We start from the raw sequence: 21,838 nt of genomic DNA on the forward strand, positions 1-21,838 counted from the left end.
GCGGGAGGTGGAACGAGCTGGGGCCAAGTGGGAGAGCGCCGGGCGGTAGGCGGTAGGCGGTAGGCGGTAGGCGGTAGGCGGTAGGCGGTAGGCGGTAGGCGGTAGGCGGGTAGGTTATTCCTCCGTAGTGTCCAACCCGTTGTCAACTCCTACACATCAGCAACAATGCTCTTTGTTAGAAGGATCCTCCCCTGTGTCGTGGTGATGCAAACAAGGCCCTTGTGTAGACTAGACAACAGCTCCATTGAGAGTCGACACTCTTGCTCCGGGTCTTGTGTCTATTTATACGTATGCAATCCCCAACCAGAGTGCCACATTTCTTAGCATCATACACTCACCAACTAACCATGTCTCAACCCTCGTCGCCGCAAACACCAAGCTCGATGGCGCTGCCTTCCAATCACCCTGTCTATGTAATCTACCCCGTCACCTATGGAGAGGGCGACTCGCACACCGTGCAGATGGTGAAAGACGCTGCCGGTGATGACTCGTCCGACTTCCTCTCTGCTGCCATGGGCCAGATCAAGAAGGGCGGCGGCGGAAGAGGCGGCGGCGGAGGAGCCGGTAGTCTCAAACAGGGTCCCTACACCTGCGGATGTGGGGAACTCCGGGAGTACAAGATACTCAGTGCAGTGTTCGGCGCCATCCTTGCCTTTGGCTTCGTCGCGGTAGCTGGGGTCTATCTATTCGCATGGATTGATACTGCGATGAGAGCGAGGCATCGCCGCCAACGTCAACACCAACGCCAGGCCCAGGCCCAGGCCGGCCCGGGCCTCCCGCTCCAGAACATGCCGCGGCAGCCTCCGCCCGCCGCGGGGTCCGGGGTTCTCCCGTAATCATGTGAGAGGTTCGGGTATTGTAGGCGCGCCTGGTGGTTACTCCCTGTCTTAAGACACGGCGTCAGACATCCGGGTGACTCTTTTTTTTTGGTACGCTGCAAAGCATTGTTTATCTTGTTTATCCAAGTAAGTAGCTAGTTGAGCATATTTTCTAACTTCAAAAGTTAGCCATCAAATATTATAGAAAATAGAAAAAAGAAATAACCAACACAGCCTGCAAAATTGCTTGTCATTGCTACCCACAATACCTTTAGATAAGTTCATTGCAATTGGAAATGACTTCGGGACTACATAAGCTGCCGCTATCGCCACATTATTTGAGAGAAAGATATATCCTGAAGTAGATATTAGTTTCCTCCTTGAAGGTGTGCGCAAACACGAAATATGCTGACCCCTTCTCTCGCAGATGCTTACAAACTCACACAGGCAGTCAGTCGTAGCCCGTGGGGCAGTCATATCTGTACTTCGCAACACATTCTCGGGCAAGAAATTAGACGGATGCCACGACAACAGAGTGATACAGACTCTCCACAGCTTGCCCGAAATCTTGGGAAAGGTGTCGCGGTTTAATTACAGAGTAAACAGCAGAGTCCTTGTGAGTCAAGCCAGCCCGTCTGTGTACTATTCCTGCGATCATGTCACAAAAGATGTGATGGCTCCTGGGAAGTCTGGCACACGAAATGATATCTCAGAAAAGTATACTAGTCACAACACGCTTCTGCCGAAGGGTACTGGCTGACCAGGCCGACAAAATAGGGGGGACACGGTTGAAAACAAGAACCAAGTGACTTTTGACTTTTTCCAGGTCTTGAGAGATCCAGCCAATGCAACGGAAACATGAAAATTGTTATATGTGATGCAGCCCAGGCGCCCCAGGAACGGCCACACGTGCAAGTAGTTGTGATATTGGATGTGCATTGGAGGTGCCATGGGACGAGCTGCTCGTCATTGGGCGACGAGAACGAGTGATTAATAATATCAGCCTTACCATGAGGGTTGAGGGGGAATCGAAATGGAGCTTGAAGGCGGGTTGCGGTATGGTTGAGGCGGATGTTAATGTTCAATATACGGGAGGCTCTCATTGAGTCTTTTCCAATTTCAACAAGCCCATGTTTACGTCTGTGTTCATTTTCCGTCCGGTGCTTTGTGTGAACTAATGGACGATGAGTCAACGGCATAAGACTTGACATTGTTTGGTTTGTAATGTTTGTGTGGCACAGTAAGCCGGTTCATATTTGTCAGCGTCCGAGGATTGACGAAGAACACCGAAAAGGCCAACAACGATTCGGCACGGAGGAATATGAAGGTGATTTGCCAAACATGCGGACGCCAGATATTTAGCGCGGAATCGTATATATAGTAGAGTGAACTGCTATAGACGATGCTTGAAAATATAGATAGAGATATCAATACCGAGCACACCTACCCCTACTGCTATAGAACCCAATAATTACCGGCTTAAACTCACCATGCCTCACTACCTGGTGTTAGTCGACCAGCCACAGCTGAAACGATCAGGAACAAGAACTACGAACCAACCCAAACGAATCTCTAAGCAACAAGGGGAAATACAACGACTATACGATGATGCAAAACTCCGGTATAACCAGTCCAGTTGGTCGTCTTTGCTAGAAACACTCCTAAGCGCCAAAAACCGACCAACGGTGAACAAGATTGTGTCATTAGGGCTCGGTAGTCTTTACGAGAAGTCTAGAGACCAGTCACGGCGCTTGAAGCAGCTAGCCATGTTGCTAGGTGTAGCCGACTATCTACGGTTGAAGGGCTCGCCCGAAATCGCCATTTATGCGCAAGACCCCAGCTTCACCAAGGCTGACGACGCTTTTCTACGCAGTCTGGGCGTACAGGTGTTGAAGACACCATCGCCATCCGACCTAGGAGAAGCAGGACGTATAATAGACGACAAGACGCTGCTATACAGTCCCTTTCTCACGATGGAGGCCTACGAACTCCTGCTCAAGAACTGTGCCATGGAATTGCTGCTTGGGGACGACTTCAGTGTATTGCGCTCGAAATGGGAGAAACATACGGCCGAGCATAAGCAGGTCGAGTTGCTGATGAAGTCGGGAGTTTCTAAGTACCAGAGACGTGCTATCAGGGGTGATGGTTTCTGGGGAGAAGAGGACTGGCATTTTCCAATGGCTTTGTATTGGAGACCAAGTCAGCGAATAAACGGGCAGACTGGTGCCCGAAATGAAAAAGCTATGAGCCAGTTTGACCAAGTTCGTCGACTAAGGGAGGACGCACCTCGTTCTAGATTATAGAGATAGAAACTGAATTCCCGGGATGTCGTTAAAGGCCAAGGCGTAAGCATTTAACAAACAATACAAGAGGGGACAGTCACACACGTGTATAAAAGAGGGAGAGGAGTTCCAACGACTTCACTCCACTAAGCCGGCTCGTCGCAGTCCTATTTGCAATGTTTGGTTCTATGCCAATGCTCGATAAAGGTCAGTGTAGAAATAACGAGTAATATCTTGATACTGCCTTTCCTTATGGCAATACCTAGGAATAGCTCCGTCATGATTCACCGAAAGCATAATGAAGTGAGCCTGCATTGTGTGAGGGAATGGGCAGGTACTAAGGTTCCAGACCAGGTATAATTCCGCTCAGCTGAGATTTGTGCTAACATGCCCAGAGCCTTGCATGAGGCCTCCATCGTTCAGGCAGTCACAATAACAGGGCGTGCAGATTTGACGTCCAAGTGGCCCTGATGATCTGCCCTGTACTCATAAAGGCCGGTGACTCGGCGGGCAACCACTAATGACCCGAAATATGTTTGGCATTACGGAGCCATGTATACTTAACGGGCTCGAGTCGATATCGCAAAGAACACATTTCTGCAGTCTCGATCAATCAAGAAGGCTAGAAGAAGCACGTCAAGGCAACGGATTGCAAAACATCCAGGGAACGGCTGTTAGGGACCAGAGGTACTTGGCCATAGAATGAAATTTTCCGTTCTTTTTTCCTCTTCATAAGAGATAAATGTATATTTCACTAGTTCCTTTACTTATTCCATCTACGTAGTAGCGTTGTAAGCCACACAGGACCATGAATCAGCACTGTTCGAGTCACCGCCCATGAACTTGTTCATGGTGGGCCATCTGCAGTGGCGCCTTGTGAAGGCCACCTCGCCGCCCTGGGTGTCGTTGACAAAGGCGGTGCCGGTGAGGGAGTCGGGGGCCTGGCCCTGTTCGACCCAGCGCACCATGGCCATGAGGACGCTCTCGTCCTGCCGGCCCGGGAACGCGAGCTGCTTGCGCTGGTTGCCGATGTAGTGGGCGCCCGGCCCGCCGCTACAGTGGCCCATGCCCGAGATGCGGAAGAAGCGGTACCAGGCGTCGAGCTCGGCGGGCTCCTGCTTCAGGGCGGCGCGCACGCTCTCGTAGTACCGCGGCGAGTTGTCGCTGCTGATGATGGCGTCCATGGTGCCGTGGTAGTGCAGCAGCTTGCCGCCGCGGTCGCGGAACGCCGAGATGTCCGCCTTGGTGGTCGCGATGTCGGACGGGTTCAGCGCGTCGGATCGCCCCCACAGATCGGGCGTGAACTTGGTCAGGTCGAAGTTCGGGTCCGCCATGACAACGTACTTGACCCAGTCCGACTTGTCGCTCACCTGGCCGTTGTAGTACGATTTGAAAGCCCCCGCCGCCTCGCTTCCCGGTTGCATCCGCGGGTAAAGGACGGTGCCGTTGGGTGACTTCATGTCGCTAAATATGGTGTTGACCGTGTTGACCTGCTTCGCCGTCAAGCAGGCGCCGTCCTGAGCGACGCCGTTGCCGCACAGGAGCCCGTCGGCCTGGTACCGGCACAGATCAGGCGCCTCGAGAATGCCGTCGGCCAGGCCATCGTGTTCATCACATTGGCTCAGCATGTCCTTATGCACGACATCCCACAGGGCCTCGCTCACGAATGTGTCGCTCGTGTTGGAGCCCGTCACCATCAGGAAGTGGGCGCTCCACGTGTTGAGGTTGTTGAAATTCATGGCGGGAGCGCCGGCCGAGACGCCATCGAAAAGGTCAGGGAAGTCCTGCACCATCTTCATTCCCTGTCGGCCACCGGTGGAGCACCCCAGGTAGTAGCTCTTGGTGAATGCTTTGCCGTAAAAGGCCTTGGTCACGTCCTTGCCTACCACGACGCCGGTTTGCACCGCTCGGAAGGCGAAGTCTTCGACAACCTCGGGGTTGTTGAGGAACGGCAAGCCAGTCATTCCGTCGTGGCCGTTGTTGGTGGCTACGGCGGCGAAACCCAGCGAGGCTGTCCACTCGACGTCATCGTACTGGACGCAACCGCCGAGGCCGCCGTTGCCGGTGCTCAGGAAACGACCCGTCCAGTTCTGGGAAGCCAGGCTTCAAAATGAAGCCCTGAGGCGCTCGACGTGGTGATGTTGGCCTGGACGCGGCACAAGGGCACCGACACGAATTGCGAGGGCCTGCTACAGGCGGGGTCAACATTGGGAAATTGCAGCGTGGTGTTGGCTGGGATGAAGTCGGCCGAGACAAAGGTGCTGTTCGGAATCTGGACATCCTTGGCAAAGGCCTGGCATGCTTGAGTGAACTGCTCGGTGGTGGCCAGAGACTGGCAATTCGCGGGGGTGGCGGTCGCCGCGAGGGCGCCAGCTATCCCGGTCCCGGAGATCCTCATATCGGACGGATCGGGTTACGAAAGTTTAGTGAAGATGGTCGGATGGAGAAACAAAAAGCTTGTCTTGTCGTCCGGTCGGCGTGCGTGCCTTGTTTTATATATCCATCGTGCCTCCTTTCCATACCATGCCACGCCTATCACAGTTCCTTGTCAATGGCGAAAGGGCTTTTTTCCCCTCTCACGTTCTTCGTCGCAACATCGTGGGCTCGGTGCTTTGTTTCATCTGCCGGTAGTGAGTCGTGATGCCAGTGCAGCTCCACGTCGTCTGCAACTGTTGCCGACAAAGTGGAGCGATCATGTCCACATATTAGGGGATACTAAAGCCACCCGAGTCAAGGGCCCGGGGGTTTCCCGGTAACATGGCCGGCGGGAGTGGTGGGAGAACATTCTACCTCGGTCTATGCTGGCAGGCTGGGGCACATCCCTGGTACCTACATAAGAGGAACGACGTTTAGCCGGCTTCCTGTTCGAGTAAGCATTGATAAGCGACCACTAACCACCATTCCTGTGCATGTGTCAACTCCGATTCAATGTCTATTCCAAGGCTATGTCACAATAGTAAATTCCGGCTATAGTATATCCAGAATTACCACCCGCAGCGCCGAATTTGAACCATGATGCCACCATTACCGAGCAAATTCAACACGGGACAGCCAAGGTATTCCAAGTCCATGTGTGACTATGTGTCTATATTCAGTCTTTGTGTATATAAGTGTAGTGTACCCAAGGTATATCCGTTCTAAAGTTCTAAATAGGGGTAATGTCTAGAAGCCATTCATAGATAAGCACTCTTTAAATGCTCACTCATTGAGCCTCGGCGAGTCTTACAAAGCACTTGATCGGCTTAGTCGTCAGCGAGTCCACCGCGTCAAAGGAATTCAGCTCTTCGGGCAGAGAGCCGAACTCGAAGTTCCAGACGATCAACGTCATCAGGATCCGTAGCTGCAGGTAGGCGAGCCTCCGGCCGAAACAGCCCCGGATGCCGAGACTAAAAGCGAGCATGGGTCCGGCCTGAGAATCGAAGGCATGTGTGCCACCATGCTCCCCGAGTTGGAGCCAGCGTTCGGGGACGAAGTCGGCGGCGTTGGACTCGTCCCATGTTCCGCGCATGGTCTTCTTGTGTGATTGAGAAGAGGGGCTTCGGAGGGATTCCTCTATTGGAAAGGCGGGCGCGGTGAAGCTGGGGCCGGTCACAGGCAGAAAGATCTGGGTGCCCTTGGGAATGTGGTGGCCAAGGATGGTGGTGTCGACGGTGGCACTGCGGAACAGGGTGCGGACGGGGCCAGAGACGCGGAGGATCTCCTCGACGACGGCATCCAGGTAGGGAACTTGGGTCTTGATGATCTCGGCGAAGGTGGGCTGGCGTTCTTCGCTCACGGCCTCGGCATATGCGGCACGGAGAGATGCACGAAGGATATTCTGGACACGCTGGTCTGCAGCAAGGTGCTTGAGCCCCCACTGCAAGGAGGTGGAGCTGGTTTCGTGGCCAGCACCGATGTACCCGTACAGCTCGTCGTACATGGAAGGGGAGTTGAAAACCGGGGCGCGATCGGCCTTCTTGGCGGAAGCGAGCTCGCGCTGAATCATGTAGTCCAGCGCGGACTTCACCTCGGCTCCAGCTTCCATACGCTTCGTGCCCAGGGAGACCTGTCGATCCAGCATGGAGAACTTAGCGGCGTAAACTTCCTTCATAGCTGACTTGCGGTTGTTGATCTTGTGAAACAGGCCCGGGAAGGGCTGGGTAGCAGCGGCTCCGACGGCCTCCTGCTGGGCTATATGGGCCCTCAGGTCGACGTTGGGCTTGTTCTCGGGAAATGCGAAGGGTTCATCTAGCGCGCCGGGAGCATCTTGGGACTTGGAAACAGTCGATCGCACGAGGTCGGTATACAGGACAGTCATGCTTTGGTTATCACCCTCACCGAGGGCGACTACCTTGATGATATCAAACGTCATGGTGTGGAGGTCATCTTCGGCTTTGAAAGGCCGACCACCAGCCAACTGGGCTTTCAGCTTCCAGAGCTCGATGAAGTTCTGGGCGTTACTGTAGATCTCGGGCCCGGATACCTGATATGCTTGGTCAGCGGGGTAGTCCGGTCAAAGAATCGGGGTGATCATACGGTGTTCAGGAAATGAGGAGTCATTAGATCCTTGACGAGCTCTCGGTTCGCCTTGAACTGGGGGGTTCGACGTGCTCATGCAGATATGGTGCCATGGGATGACGCCCGAGAAGTTTTCAAGATGGCGGGGGCCGCGATCGAACTCCTTGCCTCTTCGGAGTAGGATGTCCTGCGACTCCCTAAAGTCGGACAGGATCAGGATAGGCTTGGAGAGAGGGGCCAGAAAGGCCTGGACGAGGGGGCTGTTGTGCCTGGCGGTCTGCAGATTGATCCAGGCACGCGGTCGACCACCCGCCTTCTTGATCTGCTGGAGCTCGGCGGCATCACCGAGAATCGTCTTCAAGGCGTCCTGGTTGTAGGGGATGCCGGGCAGAGGCTTCGGCAGCGCCCACTGGTAGGCGAGGTACAGGGCCGAGAGCAGGCCGATGATGACGGCGCTCGCCGCAAAGGGCAGGCGAGCGAACGGATAGGCCAGATCCAGCGAGACGGAAGACATGATGCTGCTGGTTTACCCCTGGAACCAGGAAACGGCGACGTAGAGAAGAGCAGCACGAAGGGGAACAGCTAAAAGCGGGAGGAGCGAGAGCGGTCCCATTTGAACTGAACCCAACGGGCCTATGGACCCTCGACATCTCGATAAGCAAATATGGAGAGAGGCGGAGGCCATGGTGTTAGCATTGGTACATAATGGGGCCCCCCAGCCTGGACGGCGGCTACACGCGCCACGACGGTGCAATTGCGCGATCTGATCGTGCCCGTCTCCATGCTTCGTTTCTTCCGTCAAAAGTCGAATTGTCGAATTGTCGAATGCGGAGATGACGGTTCTTGGAAGGGCCGTTGGCCAAGACAGCAAGCCCACGTGGTGCATGGTAGATGGCAAGCATCACGCAGGCGGCGATGGGTTTATTTTTCGTTGTTGTGGCCAAACTAAATGGGTGGAGGTGTGCAGTGGGTGGTGAGTGGGAAGCTGAATCTGGCCCAGACCCTTGTCGGCTCGCTTGCCCGGGCCCCCCTGCCCCTGCCCAGAACGAATAAGACGCTTTCCTCGATGATCTTAATGATCCCTCTTATGACCTCGCCGCGAAGGATGCCCGTCTCGGTTAGTAATGATCCAATACTGGCCCAACACGTCCGTATTGGTCTCCGCGCGGACTCTGCCAACTCCCCGGGACGCCAATCGATCGGAATCATTGCTAGATTAAACCACTGCTCATTTAGGGCGCGCACAAGGGCATTGCGATCACCCTTTCATGTGTCCGTGTATATGTAAATATAGGGGTATAAGGGGTAAACGTCACCCAGGACTGGATAACGAACACTTGTTTGGAAAGTCGCTCGTGTGAATCGATAGGCGAACCTCAATGCGAGGCCGTTGCAATTGAATGGGTGGGGCACCTCCTGCACAAACCATCGCGCAATAATTTAATAGCATTAGACTCATGTTCTGGCAGCATTCTGTGTTCGCTCAAGATCCCAACCCTGCTACGAGCATGTCCCACCTGGCCCAGGGGCAAGAAAGAAATCTAGGTGGTTCTCTTGACCACGAATGCGCCTCGTTCAATCGTGTTAACCAGAATGTACCCGCTCTTGAAGAAAGGGTAGTGAGACCAGCTACCAACAAATTCGAGCTGGCCACCGCCCTCCATCTCGTCATCTTCGGGGTAGACATCGAAGTATCCAGCCTCAGTGACGCTGCCGCCAGTCGGGTCCGTGGGGATAGACGTGAGGTCCAGGATACTCAGGCCCTGGCCGTAGTTGCTTTGGTAGGCGAAACCATCGATGACAAATTCTATCAAAAGGTCGTGGTCAGCAATCGCAAATTTCGAATCAAGCATCTCGTTCTCCTACCCCATTTCCGCTCGAATGTCTAACTGAGAAAAGAAACCTGGGAGACTTACGGTTGTGGTCGATACCCTTTCGCGTGTGTTGGTAAGAGCCTGTGAGCTTGGGCGCCTCCAACGATTTGATGTCCCAGAAGTAGGTGACGGGCTTCCCTGCATTCTTTCCGTCGTATTCATCGTATTCCTATAGTCTGTCAGAACCTGCAGGCTTTGGCTTTGTCGGAATCTGGGGCACCTACATCATCGAGGACTAGGTACTCCTGCCATTCCTTGTCAAGCACCCAGCCTTGATGCGTGAAAGCAGAGCTTTCATAGCCCGTACGGCTGATGATGTTGGTCGTGTTCTTGTCCGTCACATCATAGCTAGATGAAAGAGGCGATTAGCAAGCCGATACAGCATACATTTCTTCGGGACGCCGGGCTCTCACATGGTCAATGTGTCCTCGTTGTAGCCGTAGCAAATGTCACGGCCGTTGTATTTCTCATCGGGGCCGCGGTACACAATACACTGCGCATCATGAACATAACCTATTGAGCCTCGGTGTCAGTTCGACTCGTTGATGGTGATGCTACAAGCCTCGTGAGGAAGTTTGTAGGTCGGCATGCAGCCGTGGACCATTTCGTCTAGCGACAAAGAATGAAATACGGGGACACTGACCGTCTCCAGGGGCACAGCCGGGGCTGAAAGGCTTCGAGGGATCGGAAAGGTCGATGAAGATGAGACCTGAGCCGCAGGCGGAGGTACGGGGCTGAGCCCCGACAGCAACCGCGTAGGATTTCTTATATTCATTGTTAACATTTATTGTCAGAAAGTTTCCGGATATTTTAGATAGAATAGTACCTCTTCGTTGATGACTATATTGTGAGTCCGGCCGACAGGCAGGCCGTTCCAGTAACCCGTAAGGTCCTTGTCATTGGTAAATGTGACAGGGCTCGAAGCGTCGATGCTGACAAGCTTAGACATGTCAAAGATCTGCACGCCGTGGTCGATGGCCTCGGATCCGATGACGATGTAGTTCTTGTAGCCGCGGAGCTCTCGCCAGATCGACGGCTTCGCCGTCGTGTACTGGGGCAGACGGCCGAGATAGACAAGCTTGCCGGCCTTGGTGATCTCGGCGAACGCAGCGCCGTCGGCCTGAGCTACGGCAACGAACTCGCGACCCTCGGGGCTGGTCCAGCCCCAGGAGGAGGAGCCCTGGCCCATGGCCGAGCCAAGATCGGCGTGGCTCTTGAAGTCATAAAAGTCAACCTAGAAGGGAAAGGAGAAAGCCCTGTCAGCTATATGTTTCTTCGCGACACTATCTAGGGGAAGAGGGGTTGCGGTTACGACTCACGTTGCTACACGCGAAGGTGTTGTTCTTATCTCCAGGGACGACCTCGGCAAACCCGTCTACACAAGGTACAGGCCCCTCGGATAGAGCGAAGCTCTTGAATTGGGTCGATGGCGGCTCAAAGACCCCTTGGGCTGTCCATTGCGCCTTGAGGTCGAGTAGTAAGGTTAGCTACATATCCTGCGCAAGGACACGTACTGAGGAGGGAGGATGTTGCTCACATGCTTCAAAGCCATGATGCCCTCGTGGACTTCACCGCTGTCGTAGCGCTCGCTTCGGGGCGGGTTAGGGATCTCCTTGCCCATGGCAGTTGACTGCCATGCTGCCACGACGGCAACCAGGAAACTTTGCGATTTCATGGTGCTTGCTGGGTTGTCGAAGATAAGTTGGCAGTGAACAAGTAGGCAGGAACGACTGTATAGGGGGGACACGCAACGACCTTCACACGCACAGGCTCACACACAAAGACAAGGTCAGATAGCAGAGACGCCGCGAAAGAGATCTATATATATATACATTGCTGCTCACGTTTGCACCGACCCGACTTTCGCGCCGTGTGCCCCTGGTCCATCCTTGCATCTTCAACAACCCCGTGGAGAGATGGCGCCCAATGCCACACAGTTACTTGATAAAGAAGGGCCATAACCGAGGCGACGATGGCAAAGTGTTATCAGTTGTCGCGGCGGTATGCAGTGCAATCTATAGCGCCTTGGCCATGCGGCGTACAGTCGCGGGCGATTACTCGATGTGGTAGGTGCCAAGTCTTTCGAATGCAACAGCTGTCGGCAAGCGGGAGGATTGCGGCAGTTCGCGTGCTTGGCGTACTGCGTACACCACACCCATCCCGGCCTAGTACCGGATGAAGTTGACGGCGTTTGCCACGATGTCGGTTATTGCTTCCTGTGGTTCAAGCTTTTCCAGTCTGCCAGTGGTATTGTGCAAGATGGCACCATGCTTGCCAAGGCAGCCCGCCCCCGCATTGTCTCGCATGCGTGGTTGCGACCTTCTGTATTGGAAGAAGCTGCGATCCTTCAAAGCGACACTGGCCTGCGCTTCGGGGAAGGTAGTCTTTCCCACTTCAACCCGGATGGCGTGCCGAGATCTTCATCGGTCTACTCTAGCCGCCCACCATCTCTGTGCTCGAACGAGGGACTAGTGTGACGTGGCGTACTCATCCGTGGGTATGACGCAGGAGTGTCATGTATGTAGTGTGGTGGTGTTCAATATAAACGTGCAGTGAGTTGGTATCATAGACGATATATAGATTAAAATAAACGCTTATCTCCTTCCCCCAAAAGCTGCGCTACATGCATTAAAATAAACCTTTTATATGGCACTGCTTATCAATCAGTCCAGTTCTCCGGATACGTATCCAATCTGCTGCCGGCGGCCCCTGGCCCTGGCTTCCCAAGTTGGTCGCGAGGCTGTTCTGGCTTTCGACCAGCTTCTTCTGCTCGCGCACTCGTTCGCGGAAGCGCTCTGTTTGATTTTTGTCGAGTTGGTCCAGCTCCTCCTTTTCGCGCAGCCGGATGCTGCTGAGTTGGTTGGCGTTGCCGACGCGCTCATTCCCCAGGTCGCGCTCCCATTCCAGCATCCGGCTCTGCCGCTGGTTATCGAGCGCCAGTTCCGCATTGCCGACGTCCTGCGTGCGCCGGACGTTGACGTCGGTAAGAGCCTGCTGGTGCATGACCTCTTCCGTCTGCTTCGCACGCTGCTGGGCCAGTGCCTTGGCAAACATCTGTTCCTCCACGTGAGCACGCTCCTGGATGGCCGATAGCTCTTCGTGGTGCGCGCGCTTTTGCGTGTATCCTCAAGTTCGGCTTGAGCGGCCCAGATCTGCGCCTGTACCGCAGCAAGCTCCTTTTGTCTTGCTATAACCGCTGCGTGGTCTTCGCTCTCTCTCGCCGCGCGCTCCTGTCGTGATTTGCGCTCTTGTTCTGCTGACAACACGCTATCCGGCATGCCCACTGCATCTTCTGGTTGAGGGCCAGAATTGGCATAGTAAACGTCGACACCACGATTGGCCTTGAGAAGAGTGAGTAGTCGAGGAGTTAAGTCTGTCTGCGGCAGGACACGTGTGACGTATTGGGTAGGGGAATATGTGAATTTGCCATCAGTGTACTGATTCAGTGGCTTGTTAATGTGCTTCCACATATCTGCTCGAAGTAAGACTTTGGCAGTTGTCAGAGGGTCTGCCGATTCGAGGGCCAAGAGGAGTACAGATTTGCCATCAGACTGGACAGTGATATCAGAATCTTGCAACAGGAAATTGATTGCCTTCTCCATGGCCTTCTCCTTGATGGCGGTAATATTGCCCGAGTCGGCAGCATGGAGGCACAGCTCGCCCAGAGCACTACGGCCACCATGCTGAGGACTGGGAAAGTCAGGCTCGTGTCTGTATTCCACCAAAATCTGCATAGCTTGTACATTGAGCTCTCGAGCGGCGTTGTGCAACGAGCCATCGTTTCTCGAAGCACCTGCAGCGAGCAGATTAGACATCATGGTGATGGCCAAGTCCCCGCCAATTGCAGAAGCCGTGGACAGCGGTGATCGCCCTGTCGCATCCGTGATATCCACTTCAGCGCCTGCCAGGAGCAGCGACTTCACGACGTCTTGCCGCCGGGTATCAATCGCCAGCATGAGGGGTGTGGTACGGGTGACACGCGTCTCAAAGTTGACTTTTGCGCCCCGGTCAATGAGCATGGTAATAACTGCGCTGCTAATCTTCTTCTGCGGCTGCAACAGAGCCCATGCAAGGAGTGTAACCTGCTCTGGTTCCTCGACTTCGTCCATAACCTGATAACTAACCATCTGATCATGGTAGTAGCCAGCATCCAATAAGGCCTGAAGAATTGCGGTCGATCGAGGGAACCGCGAGAGTGCTCGGATCATGACCGGCTCGGCGTCGGGGTAGGTGTACATTACATCCACCCGGTTCTCGCCATCGTCATGCCCGGTGAAGAGATGAATTAGCTCGCAGATATCGTCCTCCGAGGCTTCAGCATCAAAGATCTGGCGAAACGCTAGGGTGAGCGACTCTGCGTTTGGACTCTGCTGGAGAAGCCTTCGCACCAGATCAGGCTTTCCCTGAGATGCAGCAGCCTGTAGTGCTTCACCTTGATTGGAGTTGATATCTGCATCATGTGCCAGCAACAGCTCCATAAAGCTTTGAGTCAGGTTGCCTGGATCTTCTGCATACTTGCTGAGGATTGCCGCAAAGGCAGACGAGACACCGTCACCGAACGCCCCTTTGCCTAGGAGCAGGCGGGCTATCTCGAGACCTGTGTCCGATAGCCACGAGTCCACATTCTCGAGGGCAAAGGCTTTCTTGAACACGACGGACGAGTCCTCGGGACTGACCTTCGATTCCAAAAGGTGAGCAAACATCGATGGTTGCAACGTACGCGTAGCATCTATCAAGGTCTGGCATCCGTTAGCGGCAGGAGATGCCCGATTAGCGACCAGCAACTGTATCAATCCTTCTTCGGGGTCTTCTTCGTTGACAACCCTGGCTAGAGCACTATGCAAAGTGCTTGGAGCAGGTTTTCCGGCCTGGAATATCCATGACATAACCGTATAACGTGTATCTCTACTAAGATTCCAGCAAGAATCGATTGCGCGGACCAGCGTGGCCGAAGATGGTTTCTTTTGTCTTCCGCCAACCTCAATGATGCCTAAGAGCATCTCGAGATTGGCAAGAAAAGCGCTCTTAGTAGCCATTGCGACTGCCTCGCCATTCTTATAGTCAGGGCTCGCCCCGTAGGCTAGGAGAAGCTTCAACAAGTCCGTTCCGGCGTCACCAAATCTCTCTGCCGATATGAGCTGGGCATCTACCACTTCACCAGTGACACCTTGTTGAAGTAGCAATTTGAAAATTCCGGCCCGCCTCCTCAGATCAGATATCTCAGTGGCCGCCTGGAACCCTTTTTGTAAAACTTGCTGTGCAATCTGGCCCTCACCAGAGAGTAGCATGTCCAATACTTCCGCTGCCCCTGACCTGCAAGCTTCCACCACAGCCTGGCCGTCTTTGTGGTCAATACTTCCTCCGTTCTGCACGATTATCGTACCGAGCTCCAAGTCACCATCCGTGGCTGCTGCCAGCAGTGCATCAGAGACAACCTCTCCTGACGCTCCGGCTTTGAGTAGGCTGCCGCATGATATGCTGCGCTGCCTCCTGTTCTTCCCCCTCGTTGCTTGCGCAAACCCGTGGTTCAGCACTTCCGGCGTGAACTTCTTTTTCCCTAACATCAACTCCACCACATCTTGGCTCTCTCCCTTGATTGCTTCAATGAGAGCCGAGCCATCTTTGGTGTCTGCATATGCCAGCAGAGCGTTGATGAGTGGTATGTCATCCGGATAGGTGTTTACTGCAAAAACCAGTGCACGATTGACCTCGACCGGAGGTATGCCACCTTCAAGAATCCTCTGCGCGAAGGTTAGACGATCCATTGGGTCTTTGATGCGCAGCGCATGCGGCATGGCGAATGACAGGGTATGGGGATTGGGGGACGCCCTGAAGAGGAGGTCCACCATTGGGGTGTCTGCAGCAGCGATTGCGCGACATAGTGCCTCGCCGTTGGATTCATTAACGTCAGCACCGTTTGCGATTAATGCCCGCACGACAGACATGGTGCGTTTCTCGAGCGGCGTCTTCAGTATAGTTTGTACTTCCTCTACCAGAAGCTTGCTGATGACTTCTGGCGACTGTGCTTTCCGGAGAAGTACGCCTAGCTTTTCAGCTTTGGACGAGTCAGAGGACAGGCTGGAAAGGTGCTGCATGGCCTGCTCTACGGTTTTTGCACTTGGCTGTCCAAGATTGAGGACGATTTCCAAGGTTTCGGGATCTGGGTCTTGCAGGGCATAAATCACAGCCATGCCATCATTGGTGTTCATGTCCACATTACCCTGCTGCAATAAAACCTTCAGCAGAGCCTTGTCGACAGGTCTGGTCTGTAGCAGCTTGTCAACCGCTGGAAAAAATTCCGGAACCGTCTTGTCCAGCTCCAGCAGACATAAGCATCGAGACCATGTGCAACCTCTTCTCTGGATTGTTCACCTTTATAGCTTGTGGTAGTGCCTTTGCCGCTGTGACAGGAGTTGGGTGGCTCTTCATTAAACGAGTAAATAGACTCATGTCTTTCTGTAAGATGGCCGCGTTGATAGCGGCCCCCTCGTTGAAGTTGACATCGGCGTTCGAGCGTAGAAGTAGGGCGACCAGACGATCGTCGCGATGAGGTGGTAGTTCATCCACTACGTTCTGCAGGGCGGAATGTACAGAGGGACCCGAGACACCAGCAGCGAGGAAGGCCTCCGTCATCTGAAATCGTTCTAGACGAGGTAGATTCCGTACACTTGGAAACACTTGAGCCATCGCGTCGTTTGAGGGAGGCCGGTTGGCTAAGATGAGTTTCATTATCGGCACATTGCTTTGTTTCACAGCAAGCTGTAGTGCTAGTGCCCCTTTGTGTTCTGAAGATGCCACCTCGTGCCTTTCGAAGATCATGCTTCGAGGGCCTCTCTTCAGGTCACGGTCACCAACAACCTTTCCAGGGAATTGAGCAGTGACAAGTAGCTTTGCAGACTCGACATCCCCAGCCTCAGCCGCATCTACCAGCGCTTCATCTAGAGATGTTCCGCTAGCACCCTTTCGAAGAAGTAAGTTCAATAGTAGTTGCCGGTCTTCGAATCTCATCTTCTTAGGCATTGCTTCGACGCATTCGGAAGCCTGTATCGAATTTAAAGGGGCGTTCCCATTCAGAAGTATCTCGACCAAGTCTATCCTTCCTTTGGAGATAGCTCTCCTGAGGGCGACGGCATTCTCGTACTCGATCGAAGCACCGTAATGAACAAGCATATGGACCATGTCGAGGAACTCAGTCGCACTTGCTTGGATCAAGGCTCGAGCAACGACATCTCCTTCAGCACCAGCACACAATAGTGCCTCGGCCAACATAGTCTTCTCGTTCGCATTAATATTCTGATGATGCATCAACTGTTCGAATGCGTCACTCAGTGCCGGAGGGCTGGGGGGCTTGTTGCCCAGCAATATTGCAAGCGCGATGTCCCTGCGTCCGAGCCCAATAGCCGCCTTCAGCGCCGCAGCACCATCGTGGTCTCCATCGGCGGTTGATTGGCTCAGGGCGATAACAGTGCTTAAGCAGCCAGCTCTGGCGGCATCGACCATACACTGCGAGACGCACTCTTGAGACGGCCGCCCGTCTGACACCAACACCATGGATACAAGATCAGCGTTTCCGCCCTGCGCGCTTATCCGCCGGAAGGCCTCCTGGCAATCTTCTGTCGAGGCCACACTGGCGCCGTAACTGACCAAGAGCATGGCGAGTGATGTGTCCTGGTTTTGGAAGGCAATGGGCAAAGCAGTGTCGAGACTTAGTGCATCTGCAAAAGGTAGCAATACCTCGACCATTTCCCTTTGTCCGTTTTCCACTGCACGCTGTAGAACTTGGCTTCGCTCCGCCAAATCCAGGCTCTTCCTCCGTGTCAACAGATTCGTTTTGCTCTTCTGCGCCAGATTGACATTACCACCAACCAAGTTCAACTTGGCGATCAGAGCCTGGGCAACGCCTGGGGCGCCCTTATTCGTGACGTGAGTGGTGAGGGCATTATATATCTCCTTGTACTCCCAGTTCTTCTTCTTTGTCGTGAAAGCTCGCGAAAGGCCTTTCCCATGATGACTCTGGGATTCTGACAGGCGCTGTCGTTTCAAGAGCTCCTCGGCCAGGGAGTCGTCATTCTCCGACTGGTATGAAGGCGGCGTCTCCGGGCGCATCAAGGGCTCGGGTGGCATATATGATTCTACGCCCCATTCCTGACCAAGTTCCTGAAGGCGGCTTTGGCCGTTTTCTGCGGCCGATGGATGTTCCATATCACCGACCAGCCCCGGTGTGGCCTAACAAATTTTGCAGCCTGTTTTTTTCCCCAAGTGTCTCAACCTGCTTATTATGCGACCGGTATGTAAAAAGCCCGTAGATTGAAAAGAGGCAGAGGTCAATGACAGATAGTACGACGTACGAAACGTTGTCTTCAGAATTAGGCTCAAGGCCGGCATACGTCTAAAGCATACATAACAGGCGATGAAAAGTCCGGGATGCCTCGCATGTCACAGACAGCCTCGTGGGTCTTAGAGCCCCGGGCCGGAAGCGAGTCTTATGCAGTAGTCGCTGTAGGGGGCTTTCTGCTATTAAGCAGCTAGCAAGCAGGTATATGCCAGGGAACGGCCGACGCCAAAGAGAAGAAGAAAAGAAGGGAAGGGGACAGAGATAGAGAGGCTGGCTATATCGAGATTAAGAAATGAAAGACGGTGATAGTAGCTTAATTGATGAATACCAAGGCTTCATTTCATCAGTCAGCGAAAAAGGTAATTGATCATCTCTCTCTCTCACACGTGTGGCTGGGCTGAAGGGGAAAACAAGACACACAGATGGGATGAAAGGAAGACACTCGGGTTGATTCGACTTCTGGAAAATTAGTGTAGCATTGACGAACTCTTCTTGAGACACCAGGAGCGCTTAAGCCACACCCAAATTGATTGCGCTACCGTTGCGTTAGGCTTGTACGAGTAGCAGTAGGCGGGTAGGGGCAGAAGTAAGGGGAAGTCCCCGGTGGAGAAGGGGAAGACCGTATCGGCCACCTGCTGATTTCAGGCGTGCTGAACGCGCGAGCATCGACCAACCAACTACCAATAGCACCCTGTCAGCCTGTCCACTGTACTGCACTGTCCACTGTCCAGGCCCCTCAGGTCCTCATAGCCCACAATCCTGCTAGCCCGTCCCGCGTGTACTCCGTATTGGGTATCCATTTCCCGTGTTCTTGATGATGAGTCGCGCTCCCACTGCGCCCCAAATATGCCATCATCGTTTGCGCAAGTCTGCACCCTCCCAGCCTACACACGCGCGTATATACTTGACATATCCAATTGGCATATTCCGGAGGGAGAAGAAAGTTCTGCAAGACAGCTGCCAGAAGAAAAGGCAGGAACAAGAAAGGAAGAACGACGTGACATGCGTGTTGGATTACGTGGCAAGATCTGCAATCCCGAATTCTGTCAGAATTTCCCTCTCTCGTGTTTCTTTCTAGCCATGAAGTTTGCCCGCAGCCTTGGTTTGCTGTCGTGCGACTTGATCATTCGCATCTTTGGGCATTCTTATCCCCCCTGCCGGGCAAGACCTGGGTTACTGATTCTTGATAGCTGCGAGCTTGTCGATGGGAAGGGTGCTTTGTGCACTGAAACGCTGAAATGACGGCACGGGACATGGTAGCTTTGAGAACGGAGACAGCCGTTGAGCGGATACAATGCGCCAGGCCCTTGGAGCTGATCCGTCACCAGAAGTTGATCATCGGGATTCTTTACATATGCTCAATCCCAGTCCCTGACCCATCAAATCAAATTGCTTACGACATGCGTTTATTGCGATATTACGGCGACAAGCGTTTACTAGTTTCGTAGATTGTGGTGGTTTGGTCTTTATTTTGTTTATTTGTGTCAATAATGTATACTTCTACATGTATATCAGTGACAGCTCGGCCTTGGTGCTTTTACTCCCATGCTGCCGTGACCGAATTCTATTCATTTAGTGCATAAGTCTTTCGATGTTCACGAGGACGGGGTCTTGACGGCGTTCAGCAACTCAGCTGGAGGCTCTTGGCGGTAACCCTTGGGGTTGTTGGATACCCATCGCCACAGGTCTTCGCAAGCCTTTTCCATAGTAAGCTCGGTCTTCCAGCCAAGCTCCTCGTTCGCCCTCGTGGGATTGGCGGTTAGATCCAGAACGTCGCCTTGCCTGCGCGGCACGACATCGTAGGGCAGATCTTTTCCAACCACCTTCTTGAATGCGTTGATGATCTCGAACACGGTGCTGCCTCGTCCAGATCCCAAGTTCCAGGCCTTGGCACCGGGCTTCTTCTCGCGGAGCTCGTTCAGGGCGACCAAATGGCCTCGGGCAAGATCAACGACGTGGATGTAATCGCGAATGGCGGTGCCGTCGCGAGAAGAATAGTCTATCAACAACACGTTAGTCGCAAAGTCAACGCACCAAGCCGAGTTCTCTGGATTACTCACCATCGCCGAATACCAGGAGCTTCGGGCGGTCTCCTGTCGCAACCTTGCCAAGAAGGGGCAGCAGGTTGTAAGGCACGCCCTGGGGGTCCTCGCCCATCAGACCGCTTGGGTGGGCACCGCAAGGGTTGAAGTAGCGCAGGTTGGCACCGTTCCAGTGATCGTAAGGCTTGCCAGCCTTCTTCAAGTTGTTGCGTTGCGCATTGACATGGTCCTCAATGATGCTCTCGACGAAGGCCTTGGTACGTCCATACGTGTTGGTCGGGCCAATGGGGCATTGCTCGGGAATGGGGATCATGTTCGGGAATCGAGTCGCATCGCCGTAGACAGTCGCGGACGACGAGAAGACGATGTTGGAAACATTGTGCTTGGTCATGGAGGCGAGGAGCGTCATGGTACCTCCCACATTGACGCGGTAGTACTCCAGAGGGATCTCGCTGGACTCTCCGACGGCCTAGAATCGTGGTCAATTTGTTGAGGCCTTCCAAGGTACGGGGACGATCTAGATCTAGCTCACCTTGAGCGCAGCAAAGTGAATGACGCTGTCAATTTCAGGGTGCGCAGCAAAAACCTTATCCAGCTCAGCTTCGTTGGTAACGTCAGCCTTGTAGAAGATAGGTCGCTTGCCGCAGAGAAGCTCAATGCGGTCTACAGCGACCTCGGACGAGTTGTAGAGACTGTCGACGATGACAACATTGTAGCCGTGCTGCAGAAGAGCAAGCGACGTGAACGAGCCAATGTAGCCGGTGCCACTACAAGCCACACGGTGGTTAGCAGGGTGCCCTTTTCGCCTTCCGGCCAGCGGGCGATGAGGCGCGCCTTGTTCAGAGCAATGGCGGGGCGACAGCTCGAGTTCCCAGTTCTATGCGAAAACTACCACGCAGAAACAACGGAAGGATGCGGGGTTCTAGCCAGCTGTCGCCTCAAGGCTTGCGCGCTTAACGGACGACGTCTCCAACTTACCCGGTAACGAGAACAGTTCCAACGGTCATCTTGTCGCGAGGAGTATTATGGCTTTCTTGGTATGCGGGGCAGAAATGAGGATCGAGGGGGGAATGCGATGCGATGCGATACGAAGGAGGAAGAAAGAATCGTAGGATAAACAGGATAGATAAATGAATGCAGTGAGGGGGAGGTGACAGGACAGCAGCAGCTCAGGTGTACTAGGTTACCTTTAGATTAATTGCCTGCTCAAGGACTCATTTCATCTGGTGCAGCAGCAAGTAACGTCTATTCCAAATCTCGTTACGATCACCTTCTTCTTGCTTCAGACACAAGGTTGGTGGGGGTTTCCGGATGGTCGATCCACCACCACGAGGCACAATATGCATGCGATGGATCCCCATCAATTCGCTAGAAGCTTGCTGTTTGCTCACTTCTCGTTAGCGAAACCATGTACCGAATGTATGTACCCCCGCGACAAAGAGTACATCTTCAGCTTCATCTTAGCTATCCGTGCCCCTTCTGCCAGAATCAAGGCATCTGGTTGGATATCGCAACTTGTAATGACCGGGATGGCCAGGGATCTCCAGGGGTCCGATAATGATGCCACCTCCCGGCTTTGACTATTTTATTAAACGGCTCAATGTCTACCATCTTCACCGCCGATGCTAGTCGAGCCCGGTGGCCTCGCTTGGCGCTATCGACAGCGTTATTTTGGGAAGACTTGGTTGATCCTGGCAAAGGCTGAAGAAGAGGGTCAAACGTATACTTCAAGTTGGGCATTTTCTACACAAATAAGTGCATGGTGGTGAAGTGGCAGCTATTGCCTCAAGCGGCTGTATCTCAGGTCGATTCAATGATCAGGTGTTAAGTGTCTGTCTCTTCTTAAGAGAAAACTGGGTATGTTTGACTGTACGTCATCGCTATGTTTTATATTGCAGGGTAGCCAAACTGCGCGTCCCAATTGAGATTGAGTTCGACATTCCATCCTAGACATTACGACGCGCATCCATATTCGTAAAAAAGAAAAAAA

General features: G+C 53.6%; 7 protein-coding genes across 7 annotated transcripts; 2 read left to right on the forward strand and 5 right to left on the reverse strand.

Annotated features, from left to right (window-relative positions):
- Window positions 1-347: 347 nt before the first annotated feature.
- Window positions 348-836, forward strand: PG998_004052 (uncharacterized protein; the record flags this gene model as incomplete). The annotated part of the gene is made up of 1 exon (XM_066870870.1): window positions 348-836. One exon carries the CDS (start codon window positions 348-350, stop codon window positions 834-836), a length of 489 nt encoding a protein of 162 aa, XP_066734620.1.
- A 1,472-nt stretch (window positions 837-2,308) lies between these two features.
- On the forward strand, window positions 2,309-3,121 carry PG998_004053 (uncharacterized protein; the record flags this gene model as incomplete). Its single annotated transcript, XM_066870871.1, has 1 exon — window positions 2,309-3,121. One exon carries the CDS (start codon window positions 2,309-2,311, stop codon window positions 3,119-3,121), a length of 813 nt encoding a protein of 270 aa, XP_066734621.1.
- A 755-nt stretch (window positions 3,122-3,876) lies between these two features.
- Window positions 3,877-5,498, reverse strand: PG998_004054 (tannase and feruloyl esterase; the record flags this gene model as incomplete). The annotated part of the gene is made up of 2 exons (XM_066870872.1): window positions 3,877-5,203; window positions 5,272-5,498. 2 exons carry the CDS (start codon window positions 5,496-5,498, stop codon window positions 3,877-3,879), a joined length of 1,554 nt encoding a protein of 517 aa, XP_066734622.1.
- Window positions 5,499-6,302: 804 nt separating this feature from the next.
- PG998_004055 (uncharacterized protein) lies at window positions 6,303-8,111 on the reverse strand (the record flags this gene model as incomplete). The annotated part of the gene is made up of 2 exons (XM_066870873.1): window positions 6,303-7,570; window positions 7,616-8,111. 2 exons carry the CDS (start codon window positions 8,109-8,111, stop codon window positions 6,303-6,305), a joined length of 1,764 nt encoding a protein of 587 aa, XP_066734623.1.
- A 1,027-nt stretch (window positions 8,112-9,138) lies between these two features.
- On the reverse strand, window positions 9,139-11,146 carry PG998_004056 (uncharacterized protein; the record flags this gene model as incomplete). The annotated part of the gene is made up of 8 exons (XM_066870874.1): window positions 9,139-9,404; window positions 9,514-9,640; window positions 9,696-9,819; window positions 9,885-9,984; window positions 10,115-10,235; window positions 10,298-10,705; window positions 10,791-10,958; window positions 11,009-11,146. The coding sequence occupies 8 exons, from the start codon at window positions 11,144-11,146 to the stop codon at window positions 9,139-9,141; spliced, it is 1,452 nt and encodes a 483-aa protein (XP_066734624.1).
- Window positions 11,147-12,099: 953 nt separating this feature from the next.
- PG998_004057 (2-5A-dependent ribonuclease) lies at window positions 12,100-17,595 on the reverse strand (the record flags this gene model as incomplete). The annotated part of the gene is made up of 3 exons (XM_066870875.1): window positions 12,100-12,582; window positions 12,636-15,732; window positions 15,800-17,595. 3 exons carry the CDS (start codon window positions 17,593-17,595, stop codon window positions 12,100-12,102), a joined length of 5,376 nt encoding a protein of 1,791 aa, XP_066734625.1.
- Window positions 17,596-19,401: 1,806 nt separating this feature from the next.
- On the reverse strand, window positions 19,402-20,855 carry PG998_004058 (UDP-glucose 4-epimerase; the record flags this gene model as incomplete). Its single annotated transcript, XM_066870876.1, has 4 exons — window positions 19,402-19,805; window positions 19,867-20,317; window positions 20,381-20,615; window positions 20,827-20,855. 4 exons carry the CDS (start codon window positions 20,853-20,855, stop codon window positions 19,402-19,404), a joined length of 1,119 nt encoding a protein of 372 aa, XP_066734626.1.
- Window positions 20,856-21,838: the final 983 nt, after the last annotated feature.

Source organism: Apiospora kogelbergensis (genome assembly GCF_038363985.1).
Source record: "Apiospora kogelbergensis strain CBS 113332 chromosome Unknown utg000002l_segment0_segment0, whole genome shotgun sequence".
Lineage (NCBI taxonomy): Eukaryota > Fungi > Ascomycota > Sordariomycetes > Amphisphaeriales > Apiosporaceae > Apiospora > Apiospora kogelbergensis.